This window comes from Quercus suber, unplaced genomic scaffold, assembly GCF_002906115.3.
Source record: "Quercus suber isolate HL8 unplaced genomic scaffold, Cork oak 2.0 scaffold_209, whole genome shotgun sequence".
NCBI lineage: Eukaryota > Viridiplantae > Streptophyta > Magnoliopsida > Fagales > Fagaceae > Quercus > Quercus suber.
In genome coordinates, this window is record NW_027069667.1 from 250,795 (window position 1) to 276,416 (window position 25,622).

The window sequence follows — 25,622 nt, forward strand, 5'->3', positions numbered from 1 at the left end:
ACACAAGAAGGATGATTTTCATTTCATCCACATAGGATTAGTCCAGGTAGGAGTCAAACCCTTAATCCAGAAAGGATTAAATGCCTCCATCCTCATGGCCCTTAGAGACACTCGTCATATAAGATTCAATGACAGCCTCTTAGGAACCATAGAAACCAGTCTTACCAATGGTCCTGTCCATTTTGACTGCTTTCCAAACTTTTCAGTGGCTCTTGACGACCCACATGTTATGAAAACCCTCACCCTCAATATCAAGACCTTCGGTACCCTTCATTACCCGAGTCAGACAGTAGCCTTGATATATAGAGTGTATTACAAGTGCATGAAGACGAACTTCAATGTTCAAGCACTTGACAAAAGCCCCAAAGGTGAAACTACCCTATCCAGACCACAGACACCCAAGCTAACATTCAGGTTCCCAAGACCAAATGGTCTCAGGTTACTTTCCCAGATGATTGGATGATCGAAAATGAGAATTTCCATCATCAGATCCAGAACACTGCTAGGAACCTGATCTAGACTTGTCCAGCAACTAGCCGATGGTCGGTTAGAATAGCTTTGACCATTCTAGGTTAAGACCACCAGTAGGTTCACCATCCTACACCCCATCTTGTTATGAGGATCCCAGGTTTAGATCTTTGGTGATCTACACCAAAGCCTCCCGCAGTATCCTATTTCTCTTAAAATAGACCTGCATCTCATGCCAGACATCCAGACCTCTAGCACCCTTTCCAAGTCCAGAAAGACTTAGTCTAGAGCTCCAAGGTGTCCAACCAAATCCAGGTTAGCACACCCTGTTACACAGCCAGAAAGAATCAGTTGTTGAGAGGAAGAAAAGAAAAGCAGAAACCCCTTCACCAACAGGTAGCGATATGGTAAATCCCTACCAACAGGAACCCCAAGATCCTTTCAGCAAGAACCTGGAATTGATTATGAGCTCATGCGTATCAGAAAGAGTTCACTCCTGATATGGATGCCCTAGGTGATGAGTTTGAGTCAGAGAAAAACAGACTCAAAAGAAAGCCTATAGAGCCAACCATACCCTTGAACAAAAGAAAGAAGTTCTTGCAAATTGGCAGACCTTCATGAAAGAGATATCCAGTAATGTCCCTTTCTTTGAATACTTTGAAAAACACTTTGAGTGGCACAAGAAGACTTGTGTTCTCACAAAAACCAATTGGACAAAACCCCCTAGCAAGGACGCTAGTGGTAAACCCAACCCTCCAGAAGTTGTTAGATCTCATCATCCACCACAGGAAGCCGTAGTCTTCAAACACCGTGGAACAGATCTAGTTGCCTCTCCCTTCAAAACCCCTACCACTCCTGAAGAAACGTAGTTAAGAAGGTCATAGAGCAAAACAACTACACCAACCAGTGTTTAGGTGTTATAGGAAAACAGCTTGATAGACTTGAAGACAAGGTAGACAGCAAGGTCGTTCCCCAGCCAGGAAACCCTAGCAAACCTGTCAAAGCCTTAGAAAAGCCTTTAGTCAAGCTCCCTACAACTAAGCAACCCAGCCTTAGATCTAAGGACAAAACAGCCTTAGAAATAGTCAACCAAAAGCTTGAAGAACTAGTAAGCAGGAACCAGTCTACTCCTCCAGTTATACTTCAACCAGGTTGATCCCCGTTTCAAACCAACAGAATAGTTGTTTAGACATCCACAGCTCTAGCAGTTCTAGCACAACCTCCTCTGAAAGTGACAAGGAATAGAACACCTAGAAACCAGTTTAGAAGTGTTAGGTTAACAAGCTTACCCACCCAAAGGTAACCCCTACTAGCCTAACCAGAAATTGGTATCCAGACCACACCCCCTGACCTCCATTCGAGGAAAGGAATTAATACCCAATTTTCAGTCTCTTCAAGTAAACTCTATGAATGGAACATAGATGGCCTATCTGAACAGGAAATACTAACAGACTCCAGCATATGACCATGGTAGCCAATAACTACATCTAGTGAAGGACATATCCCATACTGAGGTCATAGGACTCATTTCCTTAGGATTCACAGGTAAACTCCTCCAATGGTGGAACAATTGCCTTGGAAGATTCTAGGGAAGACATTAGGCATGCTGTCCAGAAAGATGAGGAAGGCCTCCCCATCTTTGATGACATCAGAGGATGTGGTATTCCGACGGAGTCAATACCTTGGTCTATACGATCATGAAACACTTCGTAGGAAACCCAGCAACATCACATCTAGGATTTACGACCAGTTGAGTAACCTTAGATGTAAAACTCTTGGAGACTTTAGGTGGTACGAAGATGTGTTTACTACCAGAGTCATGCACAGAACTGATTGAATTCTCCATTTTGGAAGGAGAAGTTCATCAATGGTTTACCTACCCTTTTTGGAGAAAAGGTTAAAGAAACCCTGTGTAACCCCTTAGGTGTCATAGATTATGATAACCTAACCTATGGAGACATCTCCAGCACCATTCGAAGTGAAGGAATGAAGATGTACAGAGATCTCAAAGCCACTGAAAAGTTTGGAAAGCAGTCAAAATGGACAGGACCATTGGTAAGACTGGTTTCTATGGTTCCTAAGAGGCTGTCATTGAATCTTATATGACGAGTGTCTCTAAGGGCCATGAGGATGGAGGCATTTAATCCTTTCTGGATTAAGGGTTTGACTCCTACCTGGACTAATCCTATGTGGATGAAATGAAAATCATCCTTCTTGTGTTTAACCAGGGTTGCTTCAGGTAACAAGTAGCACGTTTCGTACTCCTTGTTGATACTGTATACCTTTTCAATGGTTCGGACATAATAGCTGGTTTTAAAGGCATTCTTAAGGGTCCAAGAAGATTTGTAGATCTTGTTGGTGGGAACCTTGGGAATGTTCCAATCTCCTAGTTTTAGATCTAGATCTGAAACTTCATAGTTCTCAGAATTGATTACACCATCTGACTGGGGAATCTCCGAAGGGGTTGTACTACATGACCTGAGGCTGGTAGAAGAGTTACTTCTAAACAATCTCCTCATATTCATGATTAAAAGCTTAGTTAAACAAATATTCATGATTAAAAGCTTAGTTAAACAATTACCACCTAATTACCTTTAACCTCAAACTTCTGGATCTATCCTTAGATCTGAAACAGGGTATACAAAAGACAATCGCCTAATCTTTGCAACTCAACCTCCTATTGCCACAATCCTTACTGAGATAACTCCCTATGGCCCTATCCGTCGGGACTTACTGCGGGACACACACTCAGCTGGGGACTTACTGGACTGACTGGGTTGACAACGGCACAGATCACGGTCTTACAAGTCTCAACAGTACACATCTGCAACAAACTGGCTGGATAAAAACAAAAACAAGAAGAAGCAGGTAACTGGGAAACAATTGATCAACATGAACGAATAATCAAAGAATAAAAGCAGATAGATAGGAGGCTCAGCCTTCCAACAAAAGACAATAGTAACAACGGAATTGGAGAAGATGATGAATAGTAAATGAAGAGTGATCAGAATATAGATGTAAAACAGTTAGGAACATATAAATTCAAAATAATGAGTATAAATGCACAAAATAATGGATAACTATGGCGGTAGAACCGGCCAACTTGATTTAATTTAAAACTGTAACTTACAAACTCAACGATCGGCCAAAAATGATCAATAAAAACATCAACATTTAAAATATTTGATTAGAAAAAGAGCAATTGGAGAATAAATTTACATATTCTTACAGGATTGATGTGGGAGTGAAATTATAGAGTGAATGATGTGTGGTGAGAGTGAGACCTTACCATTGGTTACAACTTATAGAAACAAAATCTAGAAAAAGAAAAGAAGAAAAAAGAAAAGAAAAGATGAATGACCTTATTTAGTCTCCTAAACGAAGTGTATACAAAAAATGTAAGGTATCTTTGGAACGGAGAGAGATTGAGAATCCATCAAATCATATGCGTAGATATCTTTGATTTTTTGGGTTGATTAGTCACAAGAAAACTAGGACGCTATAAAAAATTTTTATTTTATTTTCATATTTTACTTGGCTAAGAAATTAGTTGTTGAAAATTGGAAGAAAATTGTAATGCGTGGGCTATTATTGAAGAATGTTCAAGAGATAATTAAGCGACCATGAGCTCCAAATAATCAAAACTCTATTACAAACCTATATAGTATATATGTTTAAGGAAAAAGTAGAAGTTGTCCTCGCATGGGATCAGAGACTGAGCCAGAATGTTGGAGGGAGGGAGGGGAGTCGCGAAGTATTAAAAAAAATGAAAATCCACTTAATATCAACATTTGGAAATGCTGTTTGAGAATTTTTTTTGAAATTGGAATATTAACATTTTCTATAATTGAGATATTGACAAATTTGGAATTCAGATATCAAACGCAATAAATTTTCAACTACATAATTAACATTTATGTGACATTATTCAACTATGAAATATTGAAAGAAATTTATTTGTTCTTATTATGCAATAATTTATGTTACACTTTTATTTCATTATGTAATTAATTATTCGACTAAACTAAAAGATAAAACTCACCCATGCTCCAACCTAAGTGAACTTTATTTCTTCGGATGAAATAAGAAACAATAGGTGTGTAAGAGCATCACTATCAGGTGTGTCAAATACTAAATATTTGGCATTTGACACACCAAACACCAAAAAGCCCATCTCATCAGGTGTTGTAAATGCCAAAAAATTTGGCATGAGTGAACAATACGCTCTCAAATATAAGAGCGTATGGATAGAAATGGTATAATGATTTAATATTTTTTTATTCTCTTTTCTCTCTCCTCTCTTATCACTTTATTCATTTTTTTTCTCTCTCATTCTTCCTCAGTCATCAAACCTCTCCATTCTTTTCTTCTCAATCTCATTGTTTTTCTCTCTTCCTCTCAGACATCACCCTTAGTTTTTTCTTCTCACTCTTTTCTTCTTTCACTCAGATCTTTGGTTGCTGTGTGTTTTTTTTTTTTAGGTGGTGGTGGGTTTTGATGTATGGAATCGATGGTGGGAGGGTCGACCTGTGACTGTGTTCCAAAGGATGGGTGGGTGGGTGGGTGGGTTGGCAACGGCAGTGGGTAGGTGTGTGGGATGCAGTGGGTTGGTGGTGGGTTAAGTTTTTTGTTTTTGTTTTTTTGTTTTGGTGGTTGTGAATTGTGGGTTGATTTTCATGGGTTGTGATGGGCTAATGTTGGTGGGTGGCAGCAGATGTGGGTTGATTTTGGTGGGTTTTTTTTTTTTTTGGTGGTTGTGGCCGCAACAATTTTTCTGGTTGTGGTTTTTTATTTTTATTTTCTTTTATAAGGTGGTGTTGGTGGATGTGGGTTTGTGCCGGTGGTGGCTGTCAGCGTTGTTGCAGTCATGGTGGTGGTGATTGTTGATTATGATAATGATGATGATGACGATGATGATGATGATGATGGGGGAGTAGTTTAATATATTATTTTAATGTGTTGTAAATATTATTTTAATATATAGAATTGAAGGATAAAACATCTAATGAATGAGATACTGTAAAATGATGTAGTAAAATAATAAAGTAGGCTTTTAGTGTGTCAAAATGACTTTTTTTTTTTTTTGAAACAGCGAATGCTCTAAAAGTATTCACATCAAGGCTCATAAAAGTGCTAAGTTGTCATTTTAACACCATAAACACTAAAAAGCCCACTACATCAAAGGAGCTAAATCTAAAATATTTTAGCTTCTACCTACAATAAACTGCTATTTATAGCAGTTACTGTAGCTAGAAGTTATACACAAAAAATAATAATAATAATAATAATAATAATTAATTTATTCATTGCCTCTCTCTTCTCTGTTAAAAAAATATTTATTTCTCTTTCCTCTTTATATCTTCTCTCTTCTATCACTATGCCTACTACCCATCTCTCTTCTCTCATCGTGCCCTTGCCCAGCAGCTCTCTTTTCTCCCTCTCATCACATAAAACCATCCCTCTTCTCCAAATTCTCTTCTCTTCAACATAAATTAACAAAAAAAAAAAAAAAAATGATTTATTCAGTTGCAACCGAATCTAAAGCCAAAGCTTCAAGGTGATCTCTTTTCCATTTTGCCATCACTCTCTCTCCTTTCTCATTTTTGTTTTTTTGTGGGTTTGTTGGGGTTGTGGCGGTGGTTGTGTGATGGTGTCAGTTTGTCTCAGCTCTTTCTCATCTTAATGGTGGGTTGATTTTGGAATGGGTTTTGTCGATGGGGTGTTTCTTAGCAGTGGCGGGTTGTTGGGTTCTTGTTTAAGGTTGAAATTTTGTGGGGGGTTTTTTTTTTTTTTTTTTTTTTTTTTTTTTTTTTTTTTTTCTTCCTCTCTCCTCTTCTTGTCTCTCTTTCTCAACTCAACAATCCTACGCATTGCTAGCCACCACAATACCAACAGCCATCAAAAATATCAAAACTCAATCACACCCACAGCCACCACAATACCTATAGCCACCATGCCCAAAACTCAAACATTACCATTAGCCACACAAACCCACCAAGCCACAACCCATCGCAAATTAAAAAAAAAAAAAAANCATCAATCTCAATAAACTAGCTTGAGCTTAAAAATATAGCTAAATACTCACTAAAAGCCTAAGCATCAATCTCAATAAACTGCCAAATAAAATTTAACTTTTAGTTTTGCCTTGCCACAAGGAGTGAGTTTGTATTCTCGCTATTCCAATAAAATCAATTTATTTATTTTTCTCTTCTTTTCCCGCTGACTCTTCTCTCTCTCTCTCTCTCTCTCTCTCAAGAATTGATCAACATCAACACTATGAACCTCTTTCAATCTCCAACAAGAGGGTGTCAGTGTAACATCCCAGTCAGTTTAAAAAAAAAAAAAATGGAAAAGTCAAGATCAGATTTTTGGGTTCCCATGTGCCCCACCTAACCCTACTAGAGAGTGATATGACAAAAGTAAAGGAATTTACTAAGGGTGAAGTGCAAATCACATGGGTGGGTATGGGAAATGGGAAAAGTGTATTTCTAAGAGAGTAAGTCTAGAATCACAACTAATTTCATAACTTTGTCACATGGCAACTCGTGAGTAGTGGAATTATGGACCCACAATTTTATTTCCACCACTTAGAGCATTTACATTTGCTTTCTACAAAATATCCCATTTTATCATCTCAAAAACTACTTTATCTATTATCCAATGCCATTTTACAATATACCCAACATCCCATTTCTTATTTATCTCATCTATTCATTAAAATATTAATTTCACCACCGATTTCTCTCTTTTCCTCTCCTCTCTCCTCTCTCTCTATCTCTCTTCCTCTTCATAAAAAATAATTAAAACAAACTAAGCCACCACTAGGAAAACTCACTACCACAATCACCAAGCAAACCCAGCCAGGACACCTTGAAAAGAAACCCAGCCACCATCAAGTAAACCCATCACGGCACCGGCCAGTAACCACCACCTTGCCAACCACCAAAACCCATTAAAAAAACCACCAAACCTACTACCAACAAGAACCACAAAAGTTTCTTCAAAAAAAAAAAAAAAAAACACAAAAAAGCAACCATCACAAGAATCACCAAGAGAAACCCATGCCGACAACCACCAAGAGAAACCCACCGCAAGAACCACAAAAAAAACCACCACCGATCTCGCCGACAACCATGCCACCACGCCGATCTAGAAACCCATTAGTCTGATCTTGCTGACAACCATGCCACCACACAGATTAGCAAACCCATTACCTATAGCAGCAAACCCACCACCCCAATCTCGCCGACAACCATGCCACCACACTGACCAACAAACCCATTACCCATGGTAGCAAATCCACCACGCCAACAGATATAGAAGAGGGAGAAACGGAGAGAAAATAGAGAAGATGAAGAAGAGAGAGGAATGAGTACAAGAAAGAGAGACAAGTGAGTTAGAGAGAAAGAGGAAGAAGAAATAAAAATGAATATTTTATTTTTACAATTGAGCTACAGTGTCATCATAAATTTTTGATGGCATTGTAGCTCAATTGTAAATTTTTTCCAATTACAAGACCGAATAAGGATTCATTTTGGGACTTTGATACTAAAATATACCAACATATTACATTTGAGAGACCGGATACTAATGCCGTTACAACTCGCTACATAGGCAAGTTGTGGCAAAAGTAGTGAAAATTATTGTGACACTAGATTTACTCTTTATAAGAAGGTTCCTTGTATACAAGGACCCCAATTAGAAAAATTAGAGATTTTTGGGTTAGTTTAGCTAAAAATTTGAGGAAACTGATGTGAATGCTCTAAGATTACCAAAAAAAAAAAAAAGCCAAAGACATTCAGCAGCACTGACATTGAAACTTGACCTCTGTTGCACTTTGAAATACTTGCAAGCTATAGAACCCAAGCTTTTAAAGTTACACATAAACTCATTGACCCACACAGATCCACTCATAACTCACCCACACGACCACACCCATAGTCGGCACTCTTTAAAATATTTCAGCCAATTCAAACTTTGAAAGTGCTAAAATTACCATTATCCCAAAAAAAAAGTAAGACACACATACATAAGTTGAAAGAGCGCAAGATCAAAGAAGCGAGAAAATAGATAATACCAAGCAGATTGGACGACTATGTGGACAAGGTGTCACTGCACGATGATCGGCCAGTTGGCAAAAGCGGCATGGTGTCCAGTACACACTCAAACTCACCCTCTCATGGCCTCTCTCTTCAGCAACTCCGTTTAAATGGTTTTCTTTTTTTGGGTAAACAGATACCTATCTTTTATACCATATTTTAATTTTTTTTTTTTTTGAGCAAAACCATATTTTAATTTGGTTCTTAACATTTCAGTGTTATGTCAATTTAGTTCATACTGTTATTTTTTGGATGAAAATTGTTGATGTGGCTAACCAAAAAAAAAAAATTCATTGATGTGGCAATAAACTAATTTTTTATTTTAGCTGTTAGTTACGTCAGTAATTTCCATTCAAGATATAACAGTATGGATTATATTGACACGACATTGAAAGATTAGTGACCAAATTGATACAATTGAAATATTAGGAACCAAATTAAAATATGATCTAAAGAATATGACCTAAATACGTAGTTTATCCCTTTTTTTTTCACTTATCATTTTTTTTTGAAAGGGTAAAAACTAGGCTTCTTGTTAAATATTTTGATATTTAAGACGATTGTTTGTTGTCATTTGAGCTATTTTTTTATATAAGGGGTCAAGAATTTTGTTTAGAGGGGGAAAAGTTTAATTTTATTGAGCCAAATTCTAAATCAACCTTAAATATACTTGTAGAAAATTTTATTCCTCAAAATCCAGGGAGACAAGGCCGAAGAATGGCTCACGGAGACATGGGATCTTTACCGACAGAAAAAGACTGCACTCAATTTCATAGGACCGAATGACAGTTCTCCTTTTTCAATATTAGTGGCCGTGGTGCCCGTAGTCCCCTAACCCCATTATAGCTTTGTCTCTGATACTTCATGGCCAGCCCCTACCAAATTAGGAGCATGCATGATTTCTATTTTATTTGGCACATTGTCAGGTGGTCCTGCATCAATGATCAAACTCTCTTATTTTCTATATTTTTAATTAAATGTTCTTTTGATTCCTTTTTATTTATTATTTTGAATATTGTTATGAGTGAAAAATGAAATATCTTATTTAATCACAAAAACTGAGAAGAGTGGGTGTTTTTTTTTTTTAAATGTTGTTTTGCACAATAAACTTGAGAATATTTTTCTAAAGATTTTTTTGGTTATATAATAGCCTTTTCCGAATTATATAACTAAAACAGCCACTTTAACAAGTTATTTAATTGTATAATATCTTTTTGGAACTTGATTTTACCAAAAGCAAATTCAAATTTCAAAGTAAAACTCAATTTTACCAAAGTCAGGCACACATTGCCACATCAGTACATGGTTATTGCATATGGCTTGACTTTGGTTAAATAAAGTTCCCCCACAGAGAGAGAGAGAGAGAGAGAGAGAGAGAGAGAGAGAGAGAGAGAGAGAGAGAGAGAGAGAGAGAGAGAGAGAGAGAGAGAGAGAGAGAGAGAGAGAGAGAGAGAGAGAGAGAGATTTTCTTTCTTCTTTAGTCTCTTGCACCTAGGATGATCTCCTGCGCAATGAGCGACTGCTGCTAATTTTGCAACATTTGTAGCCTCCTCTCGAGGTTCCTTATTCCACATTCTTAATTACTAGGTAGTCCAAGAATTTTCCTATGACTTTTTCAATTGATGTTTTGATATAAAAAAATCTCCTTATTTCTTGACGGCAAATTCTCAACAATGTATATGTATATATATATATATATACACACACACACTAGGTAAGGAGTTCCATTCAAATAAAAAACGATTTTTTTAACCTCCTTTCGTTCCATGGAAAAAAAAAAAGAAAAAATCAATACCAATGGCATCTCATTATCTCTGTTGTTTTTCACTCTCAAATATGATACTTTTGGTGGTTATTGTAGTACGAAATTACTGCAGAAATTCTTATCTTTTTTTCATAGCCATAACTTTAGAGTTTCCTAGTCAACATCAACAAGATTAAAGAAATCGTACGTAGTGGTCACAGACACTCAAAGAGTCGAAAATATCAATCAAAACATCAAATATAAATGTTTTTTTTTTTAGAAAGAAATGTAAATGTTTTAAAAGCCCTTTTATTTAACTATGAACTGAATATTGATTACACGTTACAATCCAAACACTCGTTCATCGCATTATTGTAGAGACAAAGCCATACACTTAACCTAGCTATTCAAGTCACCATCCAGTGAGTTATTGCAATTCTAAGTTGTAACATCATAGATTCATAGCTGACAAATTGACCCATTTTCCATAATTTGACATTTCAATTCGGTAGAGCACGAGAGAGGTTCGACCAGTAAAGACACAATATTTTTCCGAGTGTCCCGGTCTTGAACCCCAAACCCATCTCCATATTGGTAAAGGCTATGTGCCACACGAGCATTATTTGTTGCAATATTGACAAATGATTGCAGCATTGGCAATTGGTTGAAGCATTGCCCATTTATTTTCTTCCAACTCTTGTTTATCATGTCTTTGATGTGCTTCTGTGCAATTTCTTCTGAAACATCAGCTTCTCTCATATAACATAGGATTGATGAGGGAACATCACCTCTTGCTCTCTCAACCTGTTTCAAGTTACTATTCCAATTAGTTTGTTCTAATATGGACATAATAATTAATCAATGTTCTCAATACAATAAAGAATGAGTAATACTACAACCATAAACTATTTTATAATATTTTTACAAATTATTGATGTGACGAATTCTTACTAGCTCTAATTTGGACTTGCCAATGACATCACATTTTTATCTACCAATAATTATTTAGAAAATGCTAAAGCTACATCAACACTTTGTAAAAATGTTGTATAAAGAAAGAGTAATTACCACTGAAGTCCCCAAATCATTGCAAAGTCGAATTATTATAGATATATTATACACAATTTCTTGGTTTTTCTCCAGAAAATCTTCCATCCCGTTTGTTACCTCATGTCCCATGGAAAAGAATTCGTGGACCAAAAGTAATGGGGCAGTCGATGAAATCCATCCATTACTTAGATATTCTTGCAGGGATGGAGTGTAGCCCATGTTGTACCACTTTGCTTCCACAAATAATGCATTACAAAAATCTGTCCACTATTAAAAAAGAAAAAAAGAAAAAGATATTCACTATAATTTCAATAATGATGATCTTTACCTATTGTGTATATATGTATTCCAATTAAACATGATGAAAAATGAACGAATGAGTANAGGGTCAAAACCATGCAATCAACGAAAGTGTAATTGTTCAGTTTTACGAAGCATAATAAATACATGGTTTCTTTCACATGAATAGTAAATTTTATTATAGATTTAATTAATTAATGAAATTTATTATTATGTGAGAGAGTAAGGCATGCATTTATTGTGATCTAAATCGAGCAATTGAATTATTATCAGCAAAATCAAGTTCAAAAGAAAAGCAAGGTATGAACTTTAGAAGATTATCAAGGAACAAGTAGTCTAATAAGAAAGGAGAATATCAAGGATTTAAGTGGTTTGAAGATGGCTTATGTCCATGAAACGATAAGAGAATTAATTTACTAAATCATACAGAGATTACAAATATTTGCACTAATGTGATAGCACAAAACAATAGGCCTGAAATTGGAAAATCTAGAAGATGGAAGAGATATTGTAAGTAATTTTTTCTTTCTTCTTTAGTCTCTTGCACCTAGGATGATCTCCTGCGCAATGAGCGACTGCTGCTAATTTTGCAACATTTGTAGCCTCCTCTCGAGGTTCCTTATTCCACATTCTTAATTACTAGGTAGTCCAAGAATTTTCCTATGACTTTTTCAATTGATGTTTTGATATAAAAAAATCTCCTTATTTCTTGACGGCAAATTCTCAACAATGTATATGTATATATATATATATATATATATACACACCCTAGGTAAGGAGTTCCATTCAAATAAAAAATGATTTTTTTAACCTCCTTTCGATCCATGGAAAAAATAAAAGAGAAAATCAATACCAATGGCATCTCACTATCTCTGTTGTTTTTCACTCTCAAATATGATACTTTTGGTGGTTATTGTAGTACGAAATTACTGCAGAGATTCTTATCTTTTTTTTCATAGCCATAACTTTAGAGTTTCCTAGTCAACATCAACAAGATTAAAGAAATCGTACGTAGTGGTCACAGACACTCAAAGAGTTGAAAATATCAATCAAAACATCAAAGGTGGCAGCAGCCAGGATTTTAACTTTGTGCTAGATAGAGTGAAGAGTAAGTTGGCGGGGTGGAAGGCCAATCTTCTATCCATGGCGGGAAGGATAGTTCTTGTTCAAGCATCATCTTCAGCAATTCCAGCCTACGTTATGCAAAGCAACCAGCTACTTGCAAGAGTTTTGGAAGGAATTGATAGGGTGAACAGAAACTTCTTATGGGGTTCAGATGAGAGCAAGGGAAGAATGCACTGGGTGGGGTGGCAAAAGATAACCAAACCAAAGGAAGAAGGGGGTTTGCGCCTACAAACTGCTAAAGGAAGGAATACGGCTCTTTTGGCAAAATTGAATTGGAGATTTCACACTGAGGCAAAGGCCCCTTGGGCTAAAGTTCTTAGGCAAAAATATTGCAACCCTCAAAGATTATGCTCCAGGAATGCTAGCTACTTACCGAGTTCTAGAACTTGGAAAGGCTTAAAGAAGGGGGAAGAGATTTTTAGTAAGGGTATTAGATGGCTGCCTGGATATGAAAGTAAGCTTGATTTCTGGCATGATAGTTGGTCGACTCTCAGGCCATTGAGGAATATTACTTAGGGTCCTTTGACTTGGGAAGCTTCGAAGTTACAGTTCAAGGATGTTGTAGATCATGCAGGCATCTGGAATTGGAGTACTCTCCAGATGGTGTTACCTAGTGAGATTATTGGTGAGCTTAAAGCTACGCCCACCCCCCTTGTTGCTCGAGTGGAGGACATATTAGCATGGAAGTATTCTCCGAGAGGAGGGTTTGACCTTAAGAGTGCTTATCTCCAAACCATAGACTCCAGAGGGGTTGCTCCTTTTAAGGGCAATTGGATTTGGAGATTGAAGACCTTGCCAAGAATTCAAGCCTTTGTATGGAAATGCATGCATAATAGCATCGGAGTGAAGCACTGTTTGATGACTAGAGGAATTCAAGTTGATGCCTACTGCCCCCTTTGTCACACTGAAGCAGAGTCCATACTTCATGCCCTGCGAGACTACCATGTAAGTAAAAGGATTTGGCAGCAGCTGGGTAGGCAGGTAACAGACCCCTTTTTTTTCTATCCAAAATCTGCAGGAATGGCTAAGCACAAATGCCAATTCATGTCAACATCACAGCCCTGGCGCCGTTCCATGGTTCCAAGTGTTTCTTTTTGCTATATGGATGATTTGGAAAGATAGGAACCAGCACGTGTTTGGGCATAAAAATTTGAACCCAAACTTGGCTAAAGCAATATTGGACTGTGCCTTGGAGTTTGCTTTTTGCGCTTGCAATCAACTAGCTCTCAAAAGGATGATCTTGAAGAGTATAAGATGGGAGAAACCGTGTGATGGGTGGCTGACTCTTAATACTAATGGTTCAACAACAGAAACTTGTGGGTTGGCTGGAGGTGGTGGTTTAATTAGAGATGGCAATGGCAATTGGGTAATAGGATTTGCAAGGAAGATTGGGACTGCTACCAGCTTCTTGGCAGAGATTTGGGCTCTCCGGGACGGCCTTCGCCTTTGTCTGCAAATTCAAGCCCAAGTCGTGTGCATTGAAGTAGATGCAAAGGCTGTAGTTGATGCCTTTCACTCGGAAAGCTGCACTAACACTGTTCTATACTCTATTATGGAAGATTGCAGACAGCTGACTGCTCAAATTCCTCAAACAAGAGTTAGGCATGTGTACAGAGAAGCCAATAGATGTGCAGACTTCTTAGCTAAATTAGGCATAGGCCTTGAGAATGACTTTGCTATTTTTTCTAGTCCACCTGTGGACCTGCTTTCCTTTTTGGAGGATGATGTCTGTGGTTTTTCTGTAAACAGACTTTGTCCTGAGAGTTTGGCTGTTGTTTAGTTCTTTTAATACATTCCATTTCTACCAAAAAAAAAAAAAAAAAAATCAAATATAAATGTTTTTTTTCTTTTTTTAGAAAGTAATATAAATGTTTTAAAAGCACTTTTATTTAACTATGAACTGAATATTGATTACACGTTACAATCCAAACACTCGTTCATCGCATTATTGTAGAGACAAAGCCATGCACTTAACCTAGCTATTCAAGTCACCATCCAATGAGTTATTGCAATTCTAAGTTGTAACATCATAGATTCATAGCTGACAAATTGACCCATTTTCCATAATTTGACATTTCAATTCGGTAGAGCACGAGAGAGGTTCAACCAGTAAAGACACAATATTTTTCCAAGTGTCTCGGTCTTGAACCCCAAACCCATCTCCATATTGGTAAAGGCTATGTGCCACACGAGCATTATTTGTTGCAATATTGACAAATGATTGCAGCATTGGCAATTGGTTGAAGCATTGCCCATTTATTTTCTCCCAACTCTTGTTTATCATGTCTTTGATGTGCTTCTGTGCAATTTCTTCTGAAACATCAGCTTCTCTCATATAACATAGGATTGATGAGGGAACATCACCTCTTGCTCTTTCAGCCTGTTTCAAGTTACTATTCCAATTAGTTTGTTCTAATATGGACATAAGAATTAATCAGTGTTCTCTATAACCAATAAAGAATGAGTAATACTACTACGGCCATAGACTATTTTATAATATTTTTACAAATTATTGATATGACGAATTCTTACTAGTTATAATCTAGACTTGCCAATGACATCACATTTTTATCTACCAATAATTATTTGGAAAATGCTAAAGTTACATCAATAGTTTGTAAAAATATTGTATATGAAAAGAGTAATTACCACTGAAGTCCCCAAATCATTGCAAAGTCAAATTATTATAGATATATTATACACAATTTCTTGGTTTTTCTCCAGAAAATCTTCCATCCCATTTGTTACCTCATGACCCATGGAAAAGAATTCGTGGACCAAAAGTAATGGGGCAGTCGATGAAATCCATCCATTACTTAGATATTCTTGCAAGGATGGAGTGTAGCCCATGTTGTACCACTTTGCTTCCACAAATAATGCATTACAAAAATCTGTCCACTATTAAAAAAGAAAAAAAGAAAAAGATATTCACTATAATTTCAATAACGATGATCTTTACCTATTGTGTATATATGTATTCCAATTAAACATGATGAAAAATGACCAAATGAGTAAATTCCAATTATTATGGAGGATGAACAGATGAGTACCCCTTTTTTAAGATGAGGTAAAACTTGGTTCCAAGTACCCTTCTCCTTTTGAATTTCATTAGCAATTTCATTAGTAGTATTGTAGAGAGCTAGGAAGCAAGTCTTCATGCACTCTGGAAGCTGTTGAGTTTCACTAACATCCCACCTGAATTAAATATTTTGGTAAGAATAATTCTTAATGTTGTAAAACAATTATTTGCCTATTTTATAGATTTAGGACCTTTTTGTTTTGGCATAAAATATCTTTCGAAAAATGAAAAAAAAAAAAAAAAAAAAAAAAGGGTTTTCAAGCTTTTAGAATGGTCGAAAATTTTGATAAAATCGAAATCATTTTCCATTGAGCAGAAAAAATATGTTCTTCAATTGAAAATATATTACTCGTTTTAGGGGATGAGTAAAACGTTTTGACTTGTTTCATTCTTAAAAGAATAGAAAACTAAAAAACGATACAGATAACCAAATTGTTCAAAATGAAAATGTACCCTTAAACCTCCAAAACACCATTGAAACCTTCAAAATATCAAAATAACAACTAACCACAAAAATGCCTCTAAAACATCTAAAATGACAAATATATCGTAAAAATTTCTAAAATGGCAAAAATACCCCTAATATCTCCAAAATAACCAAAATATGCTCAAAACTACTGAAATAGCCTTGAATCTAAAAAATGACCCAAATATTTTCAAATCTAATATGATTGAAATACCCAAAAAAAAAAAAAATCATTAAAATGATAAAAATACCTTATAAAACCTCCAAAATAATCACGTAATGCCTCAAAATTATGGGAACCAACTCCAAACTTTTAACAGTTTCTCAAAAAAACTTTGTAAGTATCACTTAGAGGTTTCAATTGTTTGTATGTACATAATTAGCCTTGGGAATGCTAGTTCAGTTGATAGCTTTTGTTAATTATTATTTTTATTTACTTTTGTTGTTGCAGTCTTATTTTGAATATGCTTATTAGTGTAATTTTTAAAAAATTTATTTTGGTTGTGCAGGTTGATTTAAGTTATTTTATCAATATGTTAAAGTGGGAAATCAAAGTTTTTATTTCATATATTTATATTAAATATAAATATGAAATTTATGATTTTTCATATGAGACCAACTCCAACAAATATTTTTTGAGCATTTTTAGGAAAATAACTAAACATTGGAAAACAAATAATTTTCCTTGAAATGTTTTTACATTGAAATAAACAGGGCCTTAAAGTATTTTTGGTCCTCAATTTTTGGGGATGATTTCATTTGCGCCCTCACACAAATTTTTTGTTTCATTTTCGTACTTGTGTGCTTCATTGTTATCCTTGCCAACACCTAATTGACAATAATTACTTGGTTGCAAAGAAACCTGGAGGGGGGAGGGATGAAGAAAAAGAAAAGAAAATTACCTTTTTAGAGTAAACTTTTATCTAATCCTAAACATTTTCATAAAAAATACTAGGAAGTATTAGTTAAGCGATACAGTGCTTTGCCTAAAGTAGTTTATTTATTTTTTATTATAGTTATGTGATCCATAAGTATTTTATTAGCAAGGACCAAAGTAAAACAAAAAACTGTGTGAGGACCAAAATGAAACCAGCACAAAAGTTTCGGGCTAAAAGTATATTTAACCCTATTTTATATTGAAAGTTTTCAGCAGTGATATTCTGCAATGCTGACCTATTTACGGCATTTGTGAAGTGCTTTAGTTCTTCTAATATGCCATCGACATCATAAACATCATCAATTATCAGTATCAGAATAATGACTTTCGTAAGCCATTTTCTAAAACATGTGTACTCAGGCTCGAAAGCAAGGCCCACTGAGCACATAAAACTTTCAGCTAGTCTGTCTCTTGCAAAACTCAAGTTCTTTGTGAGCCCCAGATTTCTCCACCACCTAAATAACACAAAGGTACAAGTAATTAAGTTCTTTTTCTTCATGCTAATTAATATTTTGTGCAATGCAAAGTGAGTTTGGTGTATAACATATATATGTATATATATTCACAAATCACATTATTCTTTGGAAGCTACCTGGATGACTCCCTAAGATCTTTTTGATGTATGGCTTGAACAATGTCAAAATGAAGTTTAGCAAGTTCAAGTAAGCTCGAGTTCATGCGAATGTCTTTCTCATATGAATTGATGTGCCATTTGACGTCAAACCACTGTACTCTCCTTTGTGATGGAAGTTTCAAAACATGGACCACTTGCTTGGCAAGGTCACTGTCTAAACTGGAAATGCTTTCTTTGAGAGTTGCAGTTGAGAAATCTCTAGCCACATCCAGAATGTTTTCACCTTCTAAACCCAACTGTGAAGCCTCCAAAAGCTCAAGCATTTCTTTGATAAAACCAGTTTTTTCATCCATGAAGCCTCTAAACATATCTGAATTGCACAGAATGTACTGGTGTTAGATATTAGGACTTCAAACAGCAACCAAGTTTTAGTTTCTAAGTTTTTTGGGGTCGGTTTCAACAGATTAGTTAGGATTGGCTACATAAATGACATGATCTAAATTCGAAGATTATTTTACCTTGAGAAACTTCATAGCCATGCTGCCTAAAAAGCCTAAAGCATAGTGCAGTAGTGTAGAGATCCTCTTCTGGACTAGAAATTTTCTTCTTAGTGGATGCAATGGTGTCTAGAGCCTCTTTGATTTCCATATCAAAGTGGCTTGCTAGGCCTAACTTGTTTACGCTGTCGATCAGCTCAAACGTTGCCACAGAGTCCACTGCATTCGCAAATATTATCCTTACATCTTCTTTAAGCTTCTGTACCCGTCTTTCATATTCTTGGCCCTGCAAAAACACCATCGTCCCAAATCTTAATTGTGTTAGTGAAAATTACGTGCAGAGGAGCTCTCTAAAAATGAGAATGGACAATAATGAAAGGATAGAGTTTAGGAAACAAAATTCCTACGACCTCCACATTCACTTTTAGTCATTCCATTGATTTAGTTTTTAAATGACACGTGAATGATCTTATGAATCGTCATAAAATAAGTAACAAAAAATTCATTTAAATTGATTTGGAAAAATACTCTATCCATAATGAAATAACTTGAATACTTGGGGTCTATTTACACACACCTATATTCCCTATTGATGAGTTACAATTTGAGAAACAAATACAATAATGGGTTAAGAGTCATATTTTACACTATAGAAACTAATTGCATAATATCATTTCTCCATGGTAGAGTATGAAATAGAACAGAAAAAGAAGCCATAATTATTTTTCAAAATGGAAGGTGAGAGAATCTGTTGACACAACATCAAAGTTGTGAAAAAAAAAAAATGGTAAGTCTTTATAAAAGGGACAAACATTTACTAAATATTGACCGCATAAAAGTTGTAAAAGTTGTGGCACAAAAACTCTAGTCACGATAATATTCTCATAGAATATATTTAGAAAGGATTCTTACGTCGTAAATGCTAGAAAGAGACTGTAAGTAATCATAGTTCCATATGTTTGGCTTATAATTGGCAGATCTTCGTTCATGTACGATATCATTGGCTTGAGGCTTCATCTCGGATGATGAAGTTTTCTGCACAGATTGCAATTGTTTCTTACAATCCATATTGATGGAATCACCCAAAAGGAAAAGCTAAAGGAAAAATTAAGAAAGTTTGAGTTGAGGAATGCAGTGTTGATGGATTTTCGAAACCTACTTTGGACTGCTTTATATAGGCAATTAGGCATACAAAATGACAAAAATAAGAAGAGATCATAACTAATAACTACGGAAGTCCTTCTATCTTAAAAGGAAATGGCGGAGCCACATATTGTTGAGTGGCGGAGTATTTCAGTAATAATTGAAAATAAATAGCAAAAAAAAAAAAAAAAAACAAAAACAAAAACAAAAACAAAAACTCAAGAACGAGTTTTTTTCCAACCCAATGAAGATGATGCAAATCAGTTATGACATTTTTTTTTTCCTCTTCCTAGTTGAATTAGGATTTTATTTATTTTTATTTCCCTAATTAAGCTGCTTTCTTTTCTCTAGTAGTGAGTAGCACTTTGTTATTTCTTTTTCTTAAAGGAGTTAGGAGAACTTTTTCAATAAATGCTCCTTAATTACATGGAGGTGGTGATTTATTAAATTGTTATTAATAAAAGTTTAATTTGAGAGGTTTTCTCTATTCTTTTGTTTACGAACTTAGAGTTCTTGTAGAACTTAGCTAAGTTTTATGTAGTTATTGCATGTGTATTACCGATTTTACTTCTACACTCTCATAAATACTTAGATTAGACTAGAGTAAAATTTCTATTTTGTATTAAAAAAAAAAAAAAAGAATTCTTAATTCTCTAGCTAAACCTTGTTTACATATATAAAAGACCAAAGTTGTGGACTTAGGTTCCAGTCAGCACAGAGCCGTAGTCTCCTTGAAGTAGATGAAAAAGAAAGGAAGGACTAAATAGTTGTCAAAGTTGGAAACGCAATTCTTACTTCAATGTTCAATGGGATGGAATATGACCTCAATTGTCAAAATAAGGGACGTATTGTCTCAATTGTCAAAATAAAAACAAAGACACATCTTTTGCTTTTATATTTTGTAAATGTGGTCCCAAAACAAAATCCAAAAAAAAAAAAAAAAAAAAAATCTAAATGCTAATCACCAATCAAACAAGAGAGAGAAACAGGGATAAATTTACGAAAAACTTGTTACCTACCCAACATTTGTCCCTTTCCCCTCTCTCCCCTCACTGTGAGTGATGTGTATTATGATACTTTCGTAACAAATCTTAAGTGATAAATTGTTACGGGTTGTTATTGGTGGAGTAAAAAAGTTATTTTAGTTATAGATTCAAATTAGAACCAATAACAACTAACCACGTATAATTTGTTGTAAAAGTGTTATAAAAATATTGTAAACATAGTACTTTTCTAGTTTGTATTGATTCTATGTTGTCCCAATTTAGTTGACTAGTGAATCTTGAGAGATCTCTTTAAGTTCCTAAGCATCCTGCAACTGTAGTTTACTAAAAGGAAAATGTTTTAAATCTGTTTGGGGAGGAAACTTCAACCCAACTTTCCTGGAAAATTTAATTTGGCTTTTGTTGGAATGCTTTTACAGACATGTTCCAACCCAAAAGGGCACTATTGGAAATTAAGGTGTTTGTTGGGAAACAATTTGATTAGTGTCGTGAGAGATTTTGAGGATGTTGAAACTTGGGGTTTTTTTCTTTTTTTTTTTTGTGTGGAAATAATGATAATAATTGTTATAATTGGTGGCTTAAATTTGAGGTGCTCTTGTGACACATATGTTTTATTCCTTCCCAAGTTATACTTTTGGAGTTTGGCTTACCTCTAGTACATTTTTAACTAGACATGTCATTTTATTTTAAATATACAATAATAAGTAGTAGTGGGTTTTAATCTCTACTTTTTATTTAATTAGTGGTTGATGTAGTAGTCTATCATTAAAATAAAAAGAAATTATTTTTTAAAATGTACTGGAAGTAAGCTGTAATTTTGTGTTGGGCATGTAATGGACTCCAATTGAATAGGCATTAAGCCTTAAACGACTTAAGGAATATTATTCCTTACAGGGCACTTGTACTATGGCAAGACCTAATATATATATATATATATATATATTTATTGTCAATTATGTTAGTGGCACAGAATTAGAATAGGCTTCTCTATTCTTTGGTATTTTTTGTATAAACTTCTAAGCGGTGACTTTGATCTCAAGATTTTAAGGTTTCTTTAGTCACTTGACTCCAGTGATTGAGAGCTTTTTGGCTTTGTAATCTCCTTCTTTTGTTAGTGAAATTTTCTTCTCAACACCGCATAGCTTAAAAGTTGAACCACATAAAACTATCCATTTTTATTGGGTTATATACGCAACAAATAGCTATTTACACTTATGCTATTCTCAACAAATTGGTATTAAAGCTTCCACTTTTACAAAAATAGCAAAATGTTTGCTGGTAAAGATTTTACAGAAGGGTGCTCCCACCCAATGTACTTGGAGATATATATTTCACCAACCCAAAAGAATATTAGCATCGTTAAATATATTGATGATTCCAAGTTGAAACTAAAGTAAGAAAATAAAATTGATGTGGGAAAATGATAGAAACAGTGGAAACAGAAGGACCCATGTTGATAAAGCATAATGACTACGTTTTTACTATGTAGTCTGGATATTGGTTTATATATATATATATATATATATATGTTACAAATTGATTTTTTTTAAGAACATCATATGTTAATGAACTAAACAGCAAACATCATCAATTATCAGTATCAAATTAGTGACTTTTGTAAGCTATTTATTAAGACGTGATTACATTTGGCTAGTATCTTATGGATTGAGATTCAGTGGGATAGCAATATGCTGTTGCATTGTGTATTGGGAAATTGCCTCAAATTCTAATTGTGACTTGGAAAGTCAATTAGGTTTCCTAGTTGAAGAATGAAAAATTAATTTGGGTTGTAGAAGGAAATACTATTCCTTAGTGTGGAAGGAAGTTTATTCTTTATTAAAGAGGTAATGTATTCCTAGTCTAAATTTACACGACATTAAAAGATTACTGACCAAATTGACACAATTGACTATTAGGAATCAAATTAAAAAATGATATAAAGAATTTGGACTAAATATGTAATTTATCTTCTTCTTTTTCTTTTTTTTTAACTTATCATTTTTTTTGAAAGGATAAAAACTAGGCTTCTTGTTAAATGTTTCGATGTTTAAGATGATTGTTTGTTGTTATTTGAGCTCTTTTTTGATATAAGGGGTCAAGATTTTTGTTTAGAGGGAGAAAAGTTTATTTTTATTGAGCCAAATTCTAAATCAACCATAAATATACAGGGAGACAAGGCCGAAGAATGGCACATGGAGACATGGGATCTTTTCCGACAGAAAAAGATTGCACTCAATTTCATAGGACCGAATGACAGTTCTCCTTTTTCAATATTAGTGGCCGTGGTGCCCGTGGTCCCCTAACCCCATTATAGCTTTGTCTCTGATACTTCGTGGCCAGCCCCTACCAAATTAGGAGCATGCATGATTTCTATTTTATTTGGCACATTGTCAGGTCTTCCTGCATCAATGATCAAACTCTTATTTTCTATATTTTTAATTAAATTTTCTTTTGATTCCTTTTTATTTATTATTTTAAATATTGTTATGAGTGAAAAATGAAATATCTTATTTAATCACAGAAACTGAAAAGAGTGGGTGTTTTTTTAAATGTTGTTTTGCACAATAAATTTGAGAATATTTTTCTAAACAATTTTTTGGTTATCTAATAGCTTTTCCGGAATTATATAACTAAAACAGCCACTTTAACAAGTTATTTAGTTATATAATATCTTTTTGGAACTCGATTTTACAAAAATCGAATTCAAATTTCAAGATGAAACTCAATTTTGCCAAAGTCAAGCACACATTACCACATCAATACATGGTTATTGCATATAGCTTGACTTTAGTTAAATCAAGTTCCCCCAGAGAGAGAGAGATCTTAATAAAAATAAAAGATATATATTATGAGTGATTTTAATCCCAAAAACTGTGGACAGTAGCTGTTTTTTTTAAATATTGTTTTGCACAATAAATTTGAGAATAATTTTCTAAACTCTTTTTTTTGGTTAAATAATAACTTTTCCCAAATTATATAACTAAAAAAGCCACTTCAACAAGTTATTTAGTTATATATCTTTTTGGAACTTGGTTTTGCCAAAATCGAGTTCAAATTTCAAAGTAAAACTCAATTTTGTCAAAGTTGAGCTCACATTGCCACATCAGTGGTTACTGCATTTAGCTCAACTTTGGTTAAATTGAGTTTCAAAAAAGGTTACATAATTAAATAACTTGCTAATTAGGTTTTTTTAGTAATATAATTTACAAAAACCAAACTTTTAGCAAAATAGGCATTTTCTAACATTGTGCTTACCAAACAAATTGTATTTGTATGGGACCAACCACTTTTTGTTTTTAAATTAAGAAAACTATTTTTAAAATAAGTTTTCGAAGTTCAAACAAGTTAGAAATGAATGAGAAAATATAATTTTTTAGACACTTGTCTCAGTCCATAGAGATAAGCCACAAAGACAGACCACGTAAACTTTCATATCTTTTTTTTTTTTTTTTCATCATATTATCTTAAAATTCTACACTGTGTACCACAAGCTAAACACATGGAGGCCAAAAAATTATTGGAAAACACAATCTAAATATATTAGGGCCACAAAGTTGTTGGAAAAACCAAGAAATGAGCAGGACTTTTGTTTATTTTTTTGTTAGTTTTGTAGGAGCATAATGTTAAATCGACAAATAGTTTAGACCATCAGAAGAATTGCTATAATGCTATTCACTTTGCACGAGCTTGATTTGAATAGTTATCAACCAGTCCTCTTGGATTGTAACCAGTCCTTTTGGATTGCATCCGTGTTGAACATCAAATAAATAAGGTAAGTGGGCCAACCCAATCAATCAAGGACGACAATAAAGAGGAAAAAGAAAAAAAGAAAAAGTCCACCAAGCAAATAGTTGAGGGTCAAAACCATGCAATCAACGAAAGTGTAATTATTCAGTTTTTCGGAGCATAATAAATACAAGGTTTCTTTCACATTTATTTATTTATTTATTTTTTGGTTGAAAATCTGGTTTCTTTCCCATGAATAGTAAATTTTGTTATGAATTTTGTTATGAATTTAATTAATTAATAAGATTTATTATTATGATGTAAGAGGGTAAGACATATTTATTGTGATCTAAATCGAGCAATTAAATAATTATCAGCAAGATCAATGAGATTTATTATTATGTGAGAGGGTAAGACGTATTTATTGTGATCTAAATCGAGCAATTGAATAATTAGCAACAAAATCAAGTTAAAAAGAAAAGCAAGGTATGAACCTTAGAAGATTATCAAGGAACAAGAAGTCTAATAAGAAAGGAGAATATCAAGGATTTAAATGGTTTGAAGATGGCTTATGTCCATGAAACAATAAGAGAATTAATTTACTAAATCATACAGAGATTACAAATATTTGCACTAACGTGATAGCACAAAACACTAGGCCTGAAATTGGAAAATCTAGAAGATGGAAGAGATATTGTAACTAATTTTTTCTTTCTTCTTTAGTCTCTTGCACCTAGGATGATTTCCTGCGCAATGAGCGACTGCTGCAGTAAAACGTTGTAAACATCGGAGGAGACGAGGTTCCTTATTCCACATTCTTAATTACTAGGTAGTCCAAGAATTTTCCTATGACTTTTTCAATTGATATTTTGATATAAAAAAATCTCCTTATTTCTTGACGGCAAATTCTCAACAATGTATATGTATATATATATATATATACACACACACACTAGGTAAGGAGTTCCATTCAAATAAAAAACGATTTTTTTAACCTCCTTTCGTTCCATGGAAAAAAAAAAAGAAAAAATCAATACCAATGGCATCTCATTATCTCTGTTGTTTTTCACTCTCAAATATGATACTTTTGGTGGTTATTGTAGTACGAAATTACTGCAGAAATTCTTATCTTTTTTTCATAGCCATAACTTTAGAGTTTCCTAGTCAACATCAACAAGATTAAAGAAATCGTACGTAGTGGTCACAGACACTCAAAGAGTCGAAAATATCAATCAAAACATCAAATATAAATGTTTTTTTTTTTAGAAAGAAATGTAAATGTTTTAAAAGCCCTTTTATTTAACTATGAACTGAATATTGATTACACGTTACAATCCAAACACTCGTTCATCGCATTATTGTAGAGACAAAGCCATACACTTAACCTAGCTATTCAAGTCACCATCCAGT

At 34.4% G+C, this 25,622-nt stretch overlaps 2 protein-coding genes across 3 annotated transcripts; both read right to left on the reverse strand.

Moving 5' to 3' along the window:
• Positions 1-10,702: 10,702 nt before the first annotated feature.
• On the reverse strand, positions 10,703-12,523 carry LOC136070098 ((E,E)-alpha-farnesene synthase-like). The gene is made up of 3 exons (XM_065779481.1): positions 12,515-12,523; positions 11,380-11,628; positions 10,703-11,115 (listed from the first exon to the last, which is right to left on the reverse strand). The coding sequence occupies exons 1-3, from the start codon at positions 12,521-12,523 to the stop codon at positions 10,771-10,773; spliced, it is 603 nt and encodes a 200-aa protein (XP_065635553.1). The 3' UTR covers positions 10,703-10,770.
• A 2,183-nt stretch (positions 12,524-14,706) lies between these two features.
• Positions 14,707-19,468, reverse strand: LOC111989179 ((E,E)-alpha-farnesene synthase). Of its 2 annotated transcripts, none has more exons than XM_024020969.2 (7): positions 19,252-19,468; positions 18,361-18,625; positions 17,861-18,212; positions 17,505-17,723; positions 15,837-15,981; positions 15,535-15,684; positions 14,707-15,166 (listed from the first exon to the last, which is right to left on the reverse strand). In XM_024020969.2, exons 1-7 carry the CDS (start codon positions 19,405-19,407, stop codon positions 14,822-14,824), a joined length of 1,632 nt encoding a protein of 543 aa, XP_023876737.2. In that variant the 5' UTR covers positions 19,408-19,468; the 3' UTR covers positions 14,707-14,821. The 2 variants fall into 2 exon arrangements, with proteins under 2 accessions (XP_023876737.2, XP_065635530.1); XM_065779458.1 differs by having other exon boundaries at positions 15,080-15,166; positions 15,436-15,684.
• Between the last annotated feature and the right edge of the window lie 6,154 nt (positions 19,469-25,622).